General features: G+C 32.2%; 2 protein-coding genes across 2 annotated transcripts; one reads left to right on the forward strand and one right to left on the reverse strand.

Annotated features, from left to right (window-relative positions):
• Positions 1-10,300: 10,300 nt before the first annotated feature.
• LOC110659169 (40S ribosomal protein S15a-1-like) lies at positions 10,301-10,987 on the forward strand. The gene has a single exon (XM_021817035.2). The coding sequence runs from the start codon at positions 10,658-10,660 to the stop codon at positions 10,985-10,987; it is 330 nt and encodes a 109-aa protein (XP_021672727.2). The 5' UTR covers positions 10,301-10,657.
• A 1,155-nt stretch (positions 10,988-12,142) lies between these two features.
• Positions 12,143-16,928, reverse strand: LOC110659168 (calmodulin-7). The gene is made up of 2 exons (XM_021817034.2): positions 16,679-16,928; positions 12,143-12,869 (listed from the first exon to the last, which is right to left on the reverse strand). Exons 1-2 carry the CDS (start codon positions 16,752-16,754, stop codon positions 12,496-12,498), a joined length of 450 nt encoding a protein of 149 aa, XP_021672726.1. The 5' UTR covers positions 16,755-16,928; the 3' UTR covers positions 12,143-12,495.
• Positions 16,929-17,409: the final 481 nt, after the last annotated feature.

A 17,409-nucleotide genomic window follows, 5' to 3' on the forward strand; every position in this document is an offset into this window, starting at 1 on the left:
AATTGTGTTATTGATTGGCAACATTGTATTATTCAGTTATTTGATCAAATGGTATTATTGATTGACAAAACTATATTATTCAGTTATTTGATCAAATGGTGTTATTGATTGGCAAAACTGTGTTATTCAATTGTTTAATCAAATTTGTGTTATATAAACTTTGTAAATTGTGAAATGGAACTGTGAATTATTTGATTTGTGAATTGTCAATAAAAGATTTATATATCGCATTTCAAATTGTTATTGTGCACCACTGAGTAAATTTTACTCAGCGATAGCTTTTCATTGCTGTCGCAGGTAGACAGACTGACATGGCAGTAGACTAGGCTGCTAATGCTATATTGAGAGTTCATCGGGTATATTGAGTATACCATATTTTGCTTTTTGTATTGTAATGTATGTTCACTGTATGTATATAGTATTCTTGGTTTTGAGCAATTGTAAATTAAAATTGTACATTAAAGTTGTAAACTAAATTTGTAAATTATTTTCGTTTTTAAATATTTTGATATATTTCTTTTATCTCAGCTTTTGAAAGCACTGGAAAATTATTGTGGATTGAGTAGACAAATGTTGAGAAACTTATTGTGTTGATTTGGATGTTGGAGTTCTAGATTGAGAAATATATTTGAAATGCTTTTTACAGGTTTTTGAAGAACTGTTTTATTCAAAATACAAATGGCACTCTGCCAAAATTTTTACAGAAATTATTAATTCTTCAAATGTGTTAGCTGTTTCACTTCAGTAAAAGAAACTTTTTAACACCTATAATAGTGCTCACGACTGTAAAAAAAAATAAGAAATGGTTTAAAATCCCTTGTAGTGTATTTAATGGGTTATCAGTAGGGAAAGTTTGGTAATTCATTAGGTATACTACGGGATCATGTTATGCCTTACAGAGAGGTAGGGTGTGACATGTTTTAGTGGTATCAGAGCTAGTTTTTAAATTCTGTTTTCACCTATAATTTGAATATTCTTTCTTTATAGTACAACTACTCAATGTCATTGTTTGATACATATAGTATATTACATTATAAATATACACTAATGGGAGGAAATCTCCTTGTGTTATTTGTTCAGGAGGTCTAAGATCCTCGAATTGACTATGGAAGAGGGTGATCGTTCAGTTGATCAATCGATAGAGGCTGAGGTACGAGGGGATGCCCCAGCCCTACACAAGGTCAAGGGATCAGCCGCACCAGCCCCGTCAGTACCGCAGTTTTCTGCTCAATTCGCTCAGCAGATGGCTGCAATGTTTCAACAGATGGCTGGTAACGTGCCTACTCAAGTCCCACTACAAACACCAGTGGTACAACCACTGTCTTCTGCTAGGCAGTATGACAAATTGATGAAATATGGGGCTATTGAGTTCAAAGGAACAGTAGATCCTTTAGAGGCAAAACAATGGTTAGAGAGAATGGATAGGGTGTTCAAGAAACTGCACTGCACAGAGGAGCTCAGATTTGAATATTCAGTGTCTCTGGTACAGGGGGATGTATATGACTGGTAGAAAACCATTCCCCATAGTCTGGTAGAACCTTCAGTGCTAACATGGAATGATTTTCTATGGGAGTTCAGACAAAAATATGTCCCTGATGCTTATGTGGACCAGAAGCTGCAAGAGTTCCTAAGTCTGAAATAGGGGAATAGATCGATGGCTGAATATGAAAAGGAATTTTCCCGCCTGAGCCATTATGCAGTAAGTCTACTTTCTACCAGTAAGGAGAGATGTAAGAGGTTTGAAACCGGCTTGAAGCCTAGTATCAGATTACAAGTGGTCGGATTCAAACATAACAACTTCTCTGAGCTTATTTCTCAAGCACTATAATTAGAAAGAATTGAATCTGAAGCAGCCCCTGAGAAAAAGAAATCAGAGAAGACAGAAAAAGAGGGAAAGTCAGTAGAACAGAGTTCCAGTGGTCCTACTGGAAACGGAAAAACTTTGGGGGACACAACAGAGGTGGTAAGAAGTCCGGTAGAGATAGATCTTCTGGACAGAAACCACCTCGATCCAATCAGTAAACTCAACAGAAACCCAGAAATGCGCTGTCAGATCGACTTTGTGAAACTTGTGGTAAACCACATAGTGGGTCATGTTATAGAGCCATAGGAGCATGTTTTAATTGTGGAAAGATTGGTCATTTTGCTAGGGATTGTATAAATTCACGCCGTTCTGAATCATTTACTACACCAGAGGGGTCAACCCAAGTTTCTACCCCAAATAGTTCACCATCAGTTAGTAGAGGCAGAGGTAGAGGTAGAGGTAGTACACCTAGAAATCAGAGTACTGTGAATCAGCCAGAACAGGGTGGTCCTTCAGCTAGAGTATACGCTATACAACAGAGGGAAGAAGCTGAGACTTTTGACATCGTTGCTGGTACTCTCTAAACTAGTAACTAATATATATATATTGTTTGACCTGGGGTTTGCATACTTTTATGTTAGTACTAGTATTGTTTGCCTTCCTGCTGTCCCTCATATAAAAAAAATAAAAAAATAAAAAAAAATTTGTTAGTTACCTAAAAGTAAGTTATAGTAATGGAATTGCTTTAGATAAGGGCAAAGATGCTACAGTTAGTAATTGTCAGTAGATATTGTAATCAAAATAAGTCTCGGATATTAGTGAATTCGAAATGGATAAAAGATAGGAAAGTTTGATCTATTGGAATGTATCGTAGTAACTATGCAATATTCTTGATGTTTATACTGTAAGCTGCAGATTACAGTACTGACTTGAGATTATTGTGTAGAGCTACGTACTACTCGATAGTACACCAAGATGAGAATAGTTGCCAACGGCATCTGTTTTGATATAGTTATGCCAAGACAGAATTTAATTGTTAGAAATAAGTTTGAAAATCCTACTTAGGGATTTAAAACTCAAAAGTTAGAAAATCGAAAGGTTATAGTTTAGTACAAAAGGAAATAAGTTATATAATATTAATAGATAAAAAGAATTGTGGAAGTAATAATTTGAACAGTTGGTTCAGATATAACAAAGAAATGTTACGAATGTGAAGAAGACTATTGACTAGAATGGTCAGCCGACCAATGACCAGATAAATCATTCTAACATGACCTCAAGGGTCATTCAAGAAGGAACATGAACCGAAATATTAGACAGCATAATAGTAAGAGAAGATTGGTGTTATACAAACAAATTAAATGTTGTATTAGATTGTTAAAAATCTTATACAAATTCGAGGGAAAGAAGATTATACGATCATATAGAAAGGAGAAAATAAACGTATGACTATTGTAAGATGGCTATTGGGTAAAATTTCACGGGCGAAATTTATTTTAAGGGGGGAAAATTATAACACCCCTATGTTTGGTAGTGCGTTCTACTGCTCCGGTGACCAGTGTCTGTCCGGACAGCTAGAATGCCTAGAACTATATTTAAATATTAGTGAGAAAACATAGAATAAAGAAATACAAGAAAAGAAAAGACAAGAAAAACAAAGGAAAAATAATAGCAATGAAATGTAACCAAGTTAAACGAGCCGAGAACCATAGCGATGGGTGACCGCATCGCAAAGTTGCGGCGTGGACCGTTGACTAGCCCTGGACCGCGGGGAATCCTGAAAAATATTTTTGAGACCTAAATAAATATCTATTGAGGTATAATTGACTTAGAAAATGTCAAAGAAAAATTAGTAAGTCAACATAAATAAAAACGAAAATTTAGAAATTGACGGGTCAAGGATTTAATCGGTAACACTAAAAATTTCGAAATACAAACCGAATAAGGGTATTTTGGTCAATTGACACCCCTAATTGACTTTTGACATAAATGTCCATGAAAAATTAGTAGTATTAAATTTTAATAATGCCAAAAAAAATTGAAGTCAAAGGTGTAGAGTAATTAAGAGGAATTAAGGGTAAAATGAGGAATAATTAAAAATTTAGATTATTTAAATGTTAATTATGTTAGTGGAGCACTATGGGATTATTTAAACTCATTAAGTGGACAAAATTTCCACTAACCAAGTCACCTTCTTCAACCTTTCAAACCCATTGCCGAATTCAAATCTCTCTCCGAACTTCCATAGCCAACTTTCATGCAAAGCTTAATCTCTCCCCTTTCATGCCATAAATCCAATAAGTCCCTTCATGAAAGTTTATCCTCACATCAAGAACAATCCTTGGGCAGCCATTAGGAGAGGAAATAGTGGAGTTGTCAAGGGCAGCAAGGGTCACACATATGAGGTAAGTGTAAAGAACCCCCCACCCTTCCTTCTTTAAAGTTGATGAGCTTCATGAGGTGAGTTGAATTCTCTTGAAATTTAAGAGAAATGATAAGTCTACACTCCTTCTAATTTCTGGTAGCCTTGAGGAGAGCTAGGTTTAGATGGTTTTGAATGATTAGACTTGCTGAATGATGCTTGAGAGTGAATATAGACATGTATGTTGGTTGAATTGTATGTATAATTGAAATTGAAAAATTATTAGGGCTTTAATGTTAATTTGGGGCTGTTTAATTATGATGAAATTTTGATGATGACTTGTTGAAATTGAGACTATTTAATGAGTATTAGAAGTGTCATATATGCTTATTTGGAGTTTGGAAGAAGGAGGATTGCCAAATTGGCAGTTTAAATTCTCTTATGCAAGTTGTGTATTGATGGTAGTACCTAAATTAGGTTATAAGTGCAAAATTGTGAACCCAATTGGTATGAGGCCAATGGGGAGTGAAAATAGGCACCAAATAAGCCAACTTTCATGCAAAAATATTGCCAAAATTCTGCCTAGAAACTGACCTTAAGAATGACCAAATCCGGATTAGTGCTTTGAAAGCCTGAAAATTGACCATTTGGGTAACAGTTGGTGTTTTGGCCATAACTCACTCAAAATAGGTCCAATGGACCTGAAATTTTTATCATGAATAGTTTAGACATATATCTACAATTCTTATGCAGACACCAACACCCAGAAATGATTATAAGCAAGTCAAATAGCTTTCACAAATTCAGGTATCAAAACTGGTCGAACCAAAAGTGACCTAAAAATGACCTAAAGTTACCATTTTGGTATATTCTGTCCAGCATTGGTAAATTAACCATAACTTGGTCTACACAACTCAGAATGACCTGAAATTTTGTCCCGCGTGCAATAAGACATAGAGCTACAAGTTTGTAGTTTGGACCGAAACCCGAAAACCGAGGAAACTAGGTCATCCGGCTAGGTCAAATTAGTATACCGAATTTGGTAACATATACCAACACTAAAAGGCTATTAAATGTGACATATTGGTAAGATTAGAATTGACTCACTTAGAGTGCATCAAGGGTCAATATTATAGGTTGACTAATGAAGTGAATTGAAGGGAATAGTACCAAGAAAATTTAAATATTGGATTTTATTGTTAGAAACAAATTCATTGAGTACTGAAACACTTTATATTGTGTGTTTCAGTTGAAAAGGATATTGAGAAGCATAAGAAACACTGAGTCAGGGCCAAGAGGCATATATCAGAGGTTTGTGCACAATAGTTATTTCTTTTGAATTTTTCAATTGAAATAAATTATGATTATTTGTATGTTATTGTTTTAAATTGTGTTTGTGCACAATAATTTTGATTTCTTATTTTCTACTTAAAAATTTATTTGAATATTATAGTTTTAAATTGTGTCTGTGCACAATACTTTTTATATTCACTGCTTTGACTAGAAAATTTATTTGGAGAAATGAGTTATGAATAATTTTTTATTGTTTTGGCTTTAACAATCTTATTTGAAAATTATTGTGTTGCCTACTTTACAAATGGAAATTTTGAAATAAAATGTGATTTGGGAATTGTATGAAATATTGTGATTTGGAATTGTTTTGATTCACACTTGGCATGACACTGTTATTATATTTCTCCCTCTTTGACTTATCAGTCTGGGGTGAGTGTGATTATGTTTCTCCCTCTTTGACTTGCCAGTCTGAGGTGAGTGTGGATGAATACTTATTATCTAGCTAGCTTCCTCCCTCATTGATTTCGATTAGTGGGGTGAGTGTGTCTTGTCGTGGTGTACAACACGGCATGTGTGGAAAAATTGTGTCATGGCCTAAATGGTGTTATTGATTGGCAAAACTGTATTATTCAGTTATTTGATCAAATGGTGTTATTAATTGGCAAAACTGTGTTATTCAATTGTTTGATCAAATTTGTGTTATATAAACTTTGTAAATTGTGAAATGGAATTGTGAATTATTTGATTTGTGAATTGTCAATAAAAGATTTATATATCGCATTTCAAATTGTTATTGTGCACCACTGAGTAAATTTTACTCAGCGATAGCTTTTCATTGCTGTCGCAGGTAAACAAACTGACAGGGCAGCAGACTAGGCTGCTAATGCTATATTGAGAGTTCATCGGGTATATTGAGTATACCATATTTTGCATTTTGTATTATAATGTATGTTCACTATATGTATATAGTGTTCTTGGTTTTGAGCAGTTGTAAATTAAAATTGTACATTAAAGTTGTAAACTAAATTTGTAAATTATTTTGGTTTGTAAATATTATGATATATTTCTTTTATCTCAGCTTTTAAAAACACTAGAAAATTATTGTGGATTGAATAGGCAAATTTTGAGAAACTTATTATGTTGATTTGGATGTTGGAGTTTGAGATTGAGAAATATATTTGAAGTACTTTTTACAGGTTTTTGAAGAACTGTTTTATTCAAAATACAGATGGCACTCTGCCAAAATTTTTACAGAAATTATTAATTCTTCAAATGTGTTAGCTGTTTCTCTTCAGTGAAAGAAACTTTTTAACACCTGTAATAGTGCTCACCACTGTAAAAAGAAGTAAGAAAATGTTTAAAATCCCTTGTAGTGTATTTAATGGGTTATCAGTAGGCGAAGTTTGGTAATTCATTAGGTATACTACGGGATCATATTATGCCTTACAGAGGGGTAGGGTGTGACACTTGTACTAGAAAAAACGATTACTCATATTCTCAATATTTGAGAATAGAATTTCTAACAAAATACTAATGGACTTATTCAAATTAAATAAACATGTTTAATTTAAATGAAATTATAATTGTCATTAAAAGGGAATAAATATTTACATTATGCAACATTACAAGTATGGCTCTAAGTCATACTACTAATAGCTAGTGGCAACACCTAGGCCAGTCTAATATGTAAACCTAATATAAGAAGACCGAACCTGAAGATTCGGACAATTTAGGGGCACTAATGATGTTGCTTGCCCAATATACCTAAGATAAAGTGGTTTGATTAATCAGACAAACCTAGTGATGCCATGGAGATCCATTCCACTTGTCTAAACAGGATTTCGAGACACTTACATGACCAAATGAGAATCCTAAGCCAAGTAAGTTTCTGAATAAGAATCCTAGTCCAACAAAGACTTTGACGGATATCACCTAAGATATCTAGGTAACAATCCTATATCAGCACAAACTCCTACTCTCAACAAACACTGCAATAAATTTAGGCTTCAACAACATGCCTTATATGCTGTTAAAAATTTAAAACATGTTAATATGAATTATCAGCAAACACCTAGTGATGTGCATAAACCTGTAACCTAAAGTTTTAACAACAATTTTACACAAATTTACAGCAATACTATGCATAATATTGTATATATTATTTACTATTTTATAAGTTATCTTGATGTCTAACTATGTTGCCTTGATAGTATTTATTATTTTAACATCTTGTAGAAAATGATATTAAAAAAGTGTTGTAAAGGCCTAAATTTGTTGTGGTGAGAACTTTACCCAATATCTATATAAAGGGGGCTATCAAGTACACATATCTTTTCCTACTATTCTATTCTTAATCCTTTAGTTACCATCATCGACTTAAGCATCAAAGAGGTTGCCCATACCAACCCACCCAATGTTCTTCTTTGTCTTGTAGATCTATAACCTATAGAGATATACGAACACATCAATAAGTGTCAATTTCTCCAAGCTCCTCAAACATCACCTAAATATGATCAAACCAAGTTCTAATTATCCAAATGAAGTCAAGAATGACATTTCAAAGGTTCCAAAAGTTCCTCAAAGATCTTATGTATAATTTCTCAACTCTCAAAAACATAAACCTTTTTCACTATGATTTTCTACCTTTCAAAAGAAGCCCAAGAGATTTTGATTGTCAATTCAAATGAGATATGTAGGCATGTTGGTGTCTTATCCATAATTAAATCCAACTTTTTTTTTACATTAAATCCAAGGATTTTCTACCTTTCATTTTGTTTTCTGGCCTAAAAAGCTCTAATAAGTTTTCTCTAGTTTTGATAATCATTAATTTAATTTGGATTTGAAGAGTTAAAGGACTTATTTACTTGTTTTTCTTTTTTCATTTCCTTTGTCTGTGGTTGCTATATTTTTACTTGTTTTATTGTGATTGTCATTGTGACTCATTTCGCTATTCTATTGTGATATTAATTAGCATGATTAAGGTTAATAATAAATTTTTTAAATAGTTTATGTTAGTATATTTACACTACATCTAATAAGTTGTTTACATGTATAGTGACGTTATTCATGTAATTTATACATTAAATTAATAAAGGCATTATTTATCTTCAATTTTTGTTCTTATTGTCTTGAGTACATTAAATTTCATAGGACTTATATGCTTTGCAAAGGAAATTATAATGTTAATTGCATTAAGGCATGATTCCTAACGTTTCCTGATCAATGTTCTATCGAGAATGGACATCAATTAGAAATGTTGAGACTAGTACATGTTATATTCTTTCCTTTATAAAAGAAATCAGTTGTTCTCATACGGATAGGTATGAGAGATACATAGAATTAATGTGTAAGTGCTTATTGTGACAAGTTCACTGAACTGACCCATAATAGGTTTTCATATGGAAATTGTGTCTTAGAAATATTTGCATGATAGTTGTGTAAGTGATCTTTTGACTTAAGACACTAAGTTTTCTCATATAAGAATTACTATGTTTCACTAATGCTTACACATCATTCTATTCAAGGATCCCAAATAGGCATAATTATTAAATAAGAATCAAACCAGCCAATCGGACTTGTGAATCGGCCCTCATTCCAATTCGCATTTATAGTTAAACCAAACAAGAAAGTAATCCGATTAACTCGACCGGTTCAATTCGTTAATAGAATCAATTTTTTTTTTTTTTAGTTTTGGCAAAAAGAATTGAATTCAAAACCTCATAAAAAAAAATTTTAAATCAAAACTAATTGAACTAGTTTGGCGTGTGTGTGTGTGTATATATATATTATTTTGCAATATTATATAAATTTTACAAAGTAATTAATGTATTTATTTTTAACATATACTTAGTATTTCATAAATATTAAGGAGATAATTAAACATTTATAGAAATTTTTTATATATTATATTATTTGAATATTTTTATATAATTTAAAATACTATTAAAATTTGTGTAAATATAACATAATAAATGTTAAAGTTTGATTTTGAATAATTAAATTTTAATTAATTAATTTTATTAAATGTTATATGTAATTAATTTTTTAATGATTGACTAGTTGATTCATTGACCCACTGACAGAATTACTGACTTATCAACCTAGCCCTTCTTCCGAGTTAACCTCAAAGCCAGGTTTAATAACAATGTAAATGGGCCAGCCATTGGATATAGTATGAACTTTATAGAGGTAATTAGTTATCCAAGAGAATTCATCACCTTAGGTAAATTAGGAATAATATTTTAATTGTTTTTAAAGAATTGAATATTGTTAAATCCTTGTGCAAGGTGGAATAAGATTTATGAATGAGATTTAAAATCTTATTCAATTAATCAATCACATTGAATGAATAAATATGATTTCGACATAGCAAACATATTACAGGCATCAACTTCTAAATTGAAGCAATGTGCTGAAGAGATTGAATTAAACTAAGAAATTGATCAATCAAACGTTCGTCAAATCACTTTTGACATTCTTAATATTTGGATAGTCATGATGCACATTTCTAGAAGTCAATTTCAATTTACAAATATAATTAATCATTGTGAAATTGATAATAAATTAAAGTGCTAATTTATCTAACAAAGTATGGCTTAATTAAAAAATAATGAGTCTCAAGGACCAAAATAGAATTTTATAGGGAACAATTTTGGTCACTACAATTAAGTAAGGACTTAAGTAAAAGGCTTATAAAATTATGCAACTAACTTATCTTGAAGGGTTAATATATAATATTTAACTCTCTAGGGTAAATGTGGCAATTATTTATCGAGTAAATAAGTAACTACCACAAGTACAACTAAATATATATATATATATATATATATATATATATATATATATATATATGAAAATCATATAGCTGAGTGAATTTGTTTTAGCAAACTTGTAGTCGACACTTTGAGAGCTAGCACTCTGTCTATAGCTCAATACCCTCTCTAAAAATGCCATTTTTATGCTTTTTGCACTGTAAGTTATGTAGATCACCATTAGAGGCCGAATGTATGGACAGATTGTGGTTTGACATAACTCAACCGAGAAATTTCTTTGTTTTGATAAAAAAATTATAAAGAACTGATCGATATCTTCACTATGTCTTATTCAATAAAATGTGATCCTCTTCTGCTGCTTATTGCACTCTGCTCCGGCTACAAGATGCAGCCTTATATTTCTGCTCTCCGTTTGCATTTGGAAGAATGGTAAGAATCAATGTATTGACTGATGCTCTTAAGAGCATGTATAATACTGAGAAGAGAGGCAAAAGACAAGTTACGTTCAGGCCATCCTCTGAAGTGATTATCAAGTTTCTTTTGTTGAATGGACTGTTGAACAAGTGTGGAGTTATTAGTCCTCACTTTGATATTGGAGTCGAAGAGATTGAAGGTTGGACTGCTAGATTGCTTCCTTCAAGACAATTTGGCTATATTGTGCTGACAACGTCTGCTGGCATCATGGATCATGAAAAAGCTAGGAGAAAGAATGTTGGAGGCAAACTTCATGCTTCTTTTATTGATTGGAGCTCTTAGGATAATTTTTGGCCTACTGATGAGTTGTTTATTCCTATCCCAATTTTCATTTAAATATTTATACTATTTTGTACCTAAGGTAAACTTTTGCTTTGGTTATGATTTAAGAATCAAAGATCTGCTCTGTGCAATCTGAGATTTTGAGTATGCAAACCTTAAGGCTGTTGCCTGGTAAAATAAATAAATAAATAAAATGTGATCCTTATAGGATTAAAAAAAAAATTAATTTGCTCATACCGTTGCATTGGTGATATGTCAATCCCAACAGTTTATTGATTTAAGATGAATGCTTAAAGTCTTTCTATCTCAGGCCTAATTCACGACTCTACTTAAATTGTATATGATTAATTATATAAATATATTGAAATTATTTTCTTAAATTCTCTTTATTTTCCTTTAAAAGATTAAAAAAAATCAATCTAGAATTTCTTAAAAAAAAAATAAAAAATCAAAACCCAAGTATCGAAATTCAACTTTAAAAAGCTGGTGAAAGGAGATTATATATTTGCAGTAGTAAACTTATCCAAAAAGAATATGTAATACTTCACTTCGTGCTTATCAATATCGAATTGTAACTTCACGAAATTCAAGGGTTCAAATAACTAATGTTTTATCTTTTAGTAATGTTTTATATGGCTTGCTTATTAGATAGCTAATTACACCAAATAATGATCATGACTCAAAGAGCATTGATCTGGTAATTATTTTTTTATAGTGCCATCAACCAAATAATGTCTTATAGCAACAACAACCATGGATCTAAGAAAAAGACTATCCTACTGTCTAGCCCAAGTGTTAGAACGTTCAGCTTATCGAGTCTAAAATACTAATAATATTAAAATTGAAATCAGTAACTACAACAAGAAAAATATAACTATATAAATAAAATTTGAGAGTGGCCAGAAACTTATGGCTATGCGGCTTCAGGCCACCTGTGCTATCTTCTCAAAAATTGATGCTAGCTAAGATTTATATTTATATACAATTAGAAATGAGAGAAAAATAAATAAATAAATGAGTGTCAGATTGACAACCCAAATGTTGATCCTATTTCCATTGCTATGGCAACTGTTTCAAGTAACTAATATACAAAGAATTCATGCTCAACAATAGTGCAGATAATAAATTCATGATATCATAAAAAAGATGAATATATAAAACTAAAAGTGACTAAAATTTAGAATACCAATAAAATTAGTCATTCACAAGCAAAAACATCATCCCGATTGGTCTAGGTTCATAATACCAAAGTAGATATAAAATTAAAAAACAATACAAGAGAGAAACTAACAAACCAAGCTACTGACAAGAAACAGAGCAAACAAGTAGAAAGTAATAAAAAGTTCCACAAAATGATGCAAACAAGAAACAAACAACCCAACCAAAGCTACTAACACCAAATGAAGATACCCTACAGCGAAATAGGATTTTTCATATCAAACTTATCTGCCCTGTTAACTTTCTTTTTCTTTTTCAGCTTTTTAAGCATAGTTTTAATTGAGAAGTCCTTACTTGGCCATCATGACTTTGACAAACTCCTCATAGTTGATCTGGCCATCACCATCCACATCTGCCTCACGGATCATCTCATCAACCTCCTCATCTGTCAGCTTCTCACCAAGATTTGTCATGACATGGCGGAGCTCAGCAGCAGAAATGAAACCATTCTGATCCTTATCAAAAACCCGAAAAGCTTCCTTGAGCTCCTCCTCAGAATCAGTGTCCTTCATCTTGCGGGCCATCAGATTAAGGAACTCCGGGAAATCAATAGTACCATTTCCATCAGCATCGACCTCATTTATCATGTCCTGAAGCTCTGCTTCAGTTGGGTTTTGGCCCAGTGATCGCATTACAGTCCCAAGTTCCTTAGTAGTAATGCAGCCTGCAAAAAAAATCAGAAACCATTGCAATAAACATAGAGTCACCAACACAAGTAATCAAGCATATCTAGTGAAACTAGCGGAAAAATAGTCCTGGGAACATTCTATGGACTAAGAAATACCACCAGGAATTTGGCGTTTATGGTAAAACCTCACCAATAACTAGTTTGTAATGTTCCAATGCTCAATCAGATGGCAATAAGGTGAATATTTTGACTTAGAAACTGGGAAAATGACCATAGATATCAATGTCAACTTTATACTCAAAAAGAAGAAGCTGTAAATTAAAGATGAAACACAGACAATTAACAGCAAGAAAGCCAAGAAAACACGTAACACAATCATTTATTATTACAAAATCAACATTAAAATGCCATAATTCAATGGAACAAATGCAAGCCTTTGTTCCATATGCTGTCAAGAAAACTTAAGTACAGCGAAGATATCACTATATGCTATATAATTGCATATATAGAATTTAACTAAAAATGAAAAATAAAATAAACATTTATACTTGCCATGAAAGTGTGTTATGTAGAGAAGGAGAAAATATAGAAATAAGGAAAGGAATATTAATTGGGCTAGTCGAGCAAATTAGGATTGTTGAGGGAAAGTTTGTAACATCTATTGAGTAGATATTAATTATTTTGGATGGAAACTATGAGCAGTGACAGCTGTTAGTTGTTAAAGAGCAGTTATTAGGGAATTGGAGAATCTATTATAAAAGAGAGTTGAAATACCTATATTAAACATTCTGAATTCTGATCAATAATATTCTCCATCTTCTCTCTAAAATTCCCTTCTCTCTACCTAACATTGGTATCAAAGCTTTGCATCCAATAAATCAGTGGGTAATTTTTCCTTAGGGGTTGCAGCCATGACTAGATCTGTTGTGATAAGCCCAGAGATGGTGCAGAATGCAGAATTGGAGGAACAAATGAGGAATTCAGAAGCAACTCAAAGGAATGCCGAGGAACTAAATGATTTCAAGAAGGAGATGAAGGAGGAATTAAACAAGACTTCTTTAACAAATAATGCCATTCTGGAGGACTTGCGACAAATGATGATCACTTATGTGGTGGAAATGAATAAGGAAAGCAGTAGTTCAAATGAGGGGGAAAGATAGGAAATCCTAATGCTAGGGTTTTTTTGGGAAAAAGGGGAAAGAAATCATCAATTCTAATTCCAATGAAGTGACAAATAAGAATTCCTTACCAATGCCAAAGGAAACTCTGAATCTTCAAGGAAGTTCTAGTTCTGTCATGGAATCAGGCATTCAAAGCATTGCACTTGGAGTGTTTAGTCCTGCCCGAGAAGTAACAAATACTGATTCTTGGATTAAGGATGAAGATGAACAAAAATTTGAAGAGAAAATTTCAAGATCTCTTAAGCATTTCAATAGTCAATCAGATGGTAATAATGATCAAGATCATACCCTCAACCTGAATTCTTCCATAAGAGATGGGTGCCTTGAAGAGGAATCATTTGGGATTCAAGATGACATAGGTATCAATAGTGCTGTTAAAAATATTGAAATCTTAAAAGGTATGCTTCTTGGCCATAGACTTCCCAACATTTCTGGAAACAAAAAGGTTGTTCCTCTTGCTAAGAATGTTTTTATTAAAGGAGAAGACATGGAAGTGTATGAAGAAGAGAAGCATTGGAATCTTGGTGGTAGTATATTTGAGTTGAGATCATGTAATCATATGATACTCAAGGAAAATGAGTTTGAGATCTGGAGAAGACAAAGGAAGAAAATAAAGTCCTTGTCGAGGGATGATTCCATTGGAAATTTGTGCAGCAATGACAAAGTAAACTGCAAAAGGGTTAAGAGAATTGATAAAAAGAATTCTGCAGAGAGCATTTTTCCTTTTGCTGAAAATGTTAAGGAAAAGTATGAGATGGATTCCATTTATGGCTGAACATCAAGTGGAATGGTGATCTTAAAGGAACAAAAATTGGAAATTTGGAGAAAACAAAGAAAGAAAGTTAGCCCTTTGTCAATTAATAGTTCATACTTTCATGTGCCTTTTTCTCAAATGGAAGTTCAGAATCTTTTCTCACAACCTATGATTTCATTCATTGGCAACCAGGGGCAGTTGACATCTGCTGCAATTCTCCAATCTGATCACATTAGAAGAGGAAGAAGAAAAAGAAAGTAAGGAAGAAAGAAAGAAAGAAAGAAAGAAAGAAAGAAATTCTGGTTCAAAGTGCCAGCTAAGGATACCAATTAGGAAGATACCACATTTATCCAAGCTCAATTTCCTGACTTCCAGCATTCTTGAGGTCAAGAATGCTCTAATGGAGAGGGCATTGTTACGTAAAGAAGGAGAAAATATAGAAATAAGGAAAGGAATATGTAATTGGGCTAGTAGAGCAAATTAGAATTGTGGAGGGAAAGTTTGTTAAGCCTATTGTGTAGTTATTAATTGTTTTGGAGGGAAACCATGAGCATTGACAGCTGTTACTTGTTAAAGAACAGTTATTAGAGAATCGGAGGAGAATCTGTTATAAAAGAGAGTTGAAATACCTGTATTAGACTTTCTGAATTCTGGTCAATAATATTCTCTATCTTCTCTCTAAAATTCCCTTCTCTCTCTCTCTCTCTCTCTCTCTCTCTCTCTTCTATTCTATTATTTATACCATTTTCTTCTCTGGAATATCTACTGTTAGGGCTACTACCTAACAAAGTGACACCCATTATTTCCTCAAAATTATCCCCACAATGCCGTTACTCTTAAAACAAAGAGAAGCTAGTTGAAGTAGGCATCTATTTCCAAATCCATATTTTTTCACATAACATAAATAAAATGATCTAGATTTTAGAAAAGTAAAACATATGACTAACAAATCGTTTAATAAATGAAATCAACACAATCAGAATATGCAAAAGGGTGCTGGTGTGGGAGATTAGAGGATAACAATGAATCCCCATGGAAATCCACACAAACAGCATCACAAACCTCATACCATAATCAAGAAATCACACATTGAACACACAACCAACAACGATGGCACAGCTACAATTAGAGCTATAAATTTTGAGGATCTCAGGCTCCTATTAGAGTTTCAATGTGCTCGAGCTCAAGTGCAGCTCATTTTACATTTTATTAGACTCAAGCTCTCACATGTATCTCATCTATCAAACTTGCAAGATCAGTTCACATTTTGCTCATTTATGAAACCTGCAAGCTCAACTCATATGTAACTTATTTATCAAGCTCAAGCTTGACTCATTATTAAATTTAATGAGCCAAATTCCTTAAAAGAACTTATAATTACTTTTATTAATTATTATCTAAAATTTTGATTACTGTTATTAAATTTTATCTAAAAGTCCAATCAATGATAGGCCACATAAATCAAAATTAAATTAAATTGATAATTATAATGACCTTTAATTAAATTATATTGCCATAATAAATGATAATAAATACGAAATGATAGAAAAAAGTTTTTTCACCAGCCTTTAAATAAGCTATTATATGATCCAGATATCAAGCATGTAAATGAAATATTAATGAGCCGACTTACGAGTTTACTAACGACCCAGATCGCAATAATACTCAAATCGAATATTAACGAGTTTAAAATCGACTAATTTATTAAAAGAGTTTCAAAATCATGCTCAAAGTCAGCTTTTCTAATTAACAAGTGAGCAGAAATAAGCTGTTATCGAGCTCATTATCCCAAAGAAGGAGCACCGCATAGACCAAAAAAATCAAATCTACGAAAACAGAGCACAAAATAAGAGGGGAAACAATTAGAGAAAACAGATGTGATAAATAAAGAAAGATTAGAGGGAAAATACCATCGCCATCTTTATCAAAGAGGCTGAAGGCTTCCTTGAACTCAGAGATCTGGTCGTCGGTGAGCTGATCGGCCATATTTCAAGGTATGTGCTGTGAGAGAGAAAAGAGGAAAAAGGTATGAGAGGAGGAGGATATTTTAGATTTCTTTAATAGTGTTTTTATTGATTGGTTAATGGAAAAATTGATAGAAGGAATAAGTATGCGATGACCTGCCTCCAAGGCCAAATCAGCGCTAAGATTTGGATAGGCTTAAAATGCCAAAATCCGTTGTAGAATTAGCGCAATTTCACATATTAAATAATACCTCAAATATTTTTTAAAAATACATGTTTTTAAATATAACCTAAAATTAAATATAAAAATTTGAAAAAAAAATAATTAAATTTTTGAATAATTATATTTAATTTTTGTTTTTTTTAAATAATTTTTTAAATTAAAAAAATTAAATTATTTTGTTTAAACATAAAAATTAACAAATAAAAAAATTTAATTTAATTAAATTCTAATAAAATTTTAGTTTTGAAACAAAGGACAAAGAGCGGCCCAATATAAAACTCAATTTATCTCAACACATAAGAGTGACACATGGCATCCTTACTGATAATGGCTGTAGATATATAGATAAACTCATTTAGCTTAATTGTAGTGTTTAAAAAAATTGCGAAGCGCTATATAATTAAAGATAATAATATTTTAAAAATTCTTTTAAAATTTTCGGTTGTAAATAAAA

This window comes from Hevea brasiliensis, chromosome 2 (assembly GCF_030052815.1).
Source record: "Hevea brasiliensis isolate MT/VB/25A 57/8 chromosome 2, ASM3005281v1, whole genome shotgun sequence".
NCBI lineage: Eukaryota > Viridiplantae > Streptophyta > Magnoliopsida > Malpighiales > Euphorbiaceae > Hevea > Hevea brasiliensis.

Bases quoted from the DNA above. Each gene is read 5' to 3' on its own strand.
- LOC110659169 (XM_021817035.2), top strand. From the start codon at position 10,658: ATGGTAAGAATCAATGTATTGACTGATGCTCTTAAGAGCATGTATAAT.
- LOC110659168 (XM_021817034.2), bottom strand. From the start codon at position 16,754: ATGGCCGATCAGCTCACCGACGACCAGATCTCTGAGTTCAAGGAAGCC. The intron at 12,870-16,678 runs GTATTTTCCCTC...TTTTTTTTGCAG, and splicing joins CTTTGATAAAGATGGCGATG to GCTGCATTACTACTAAGGAA.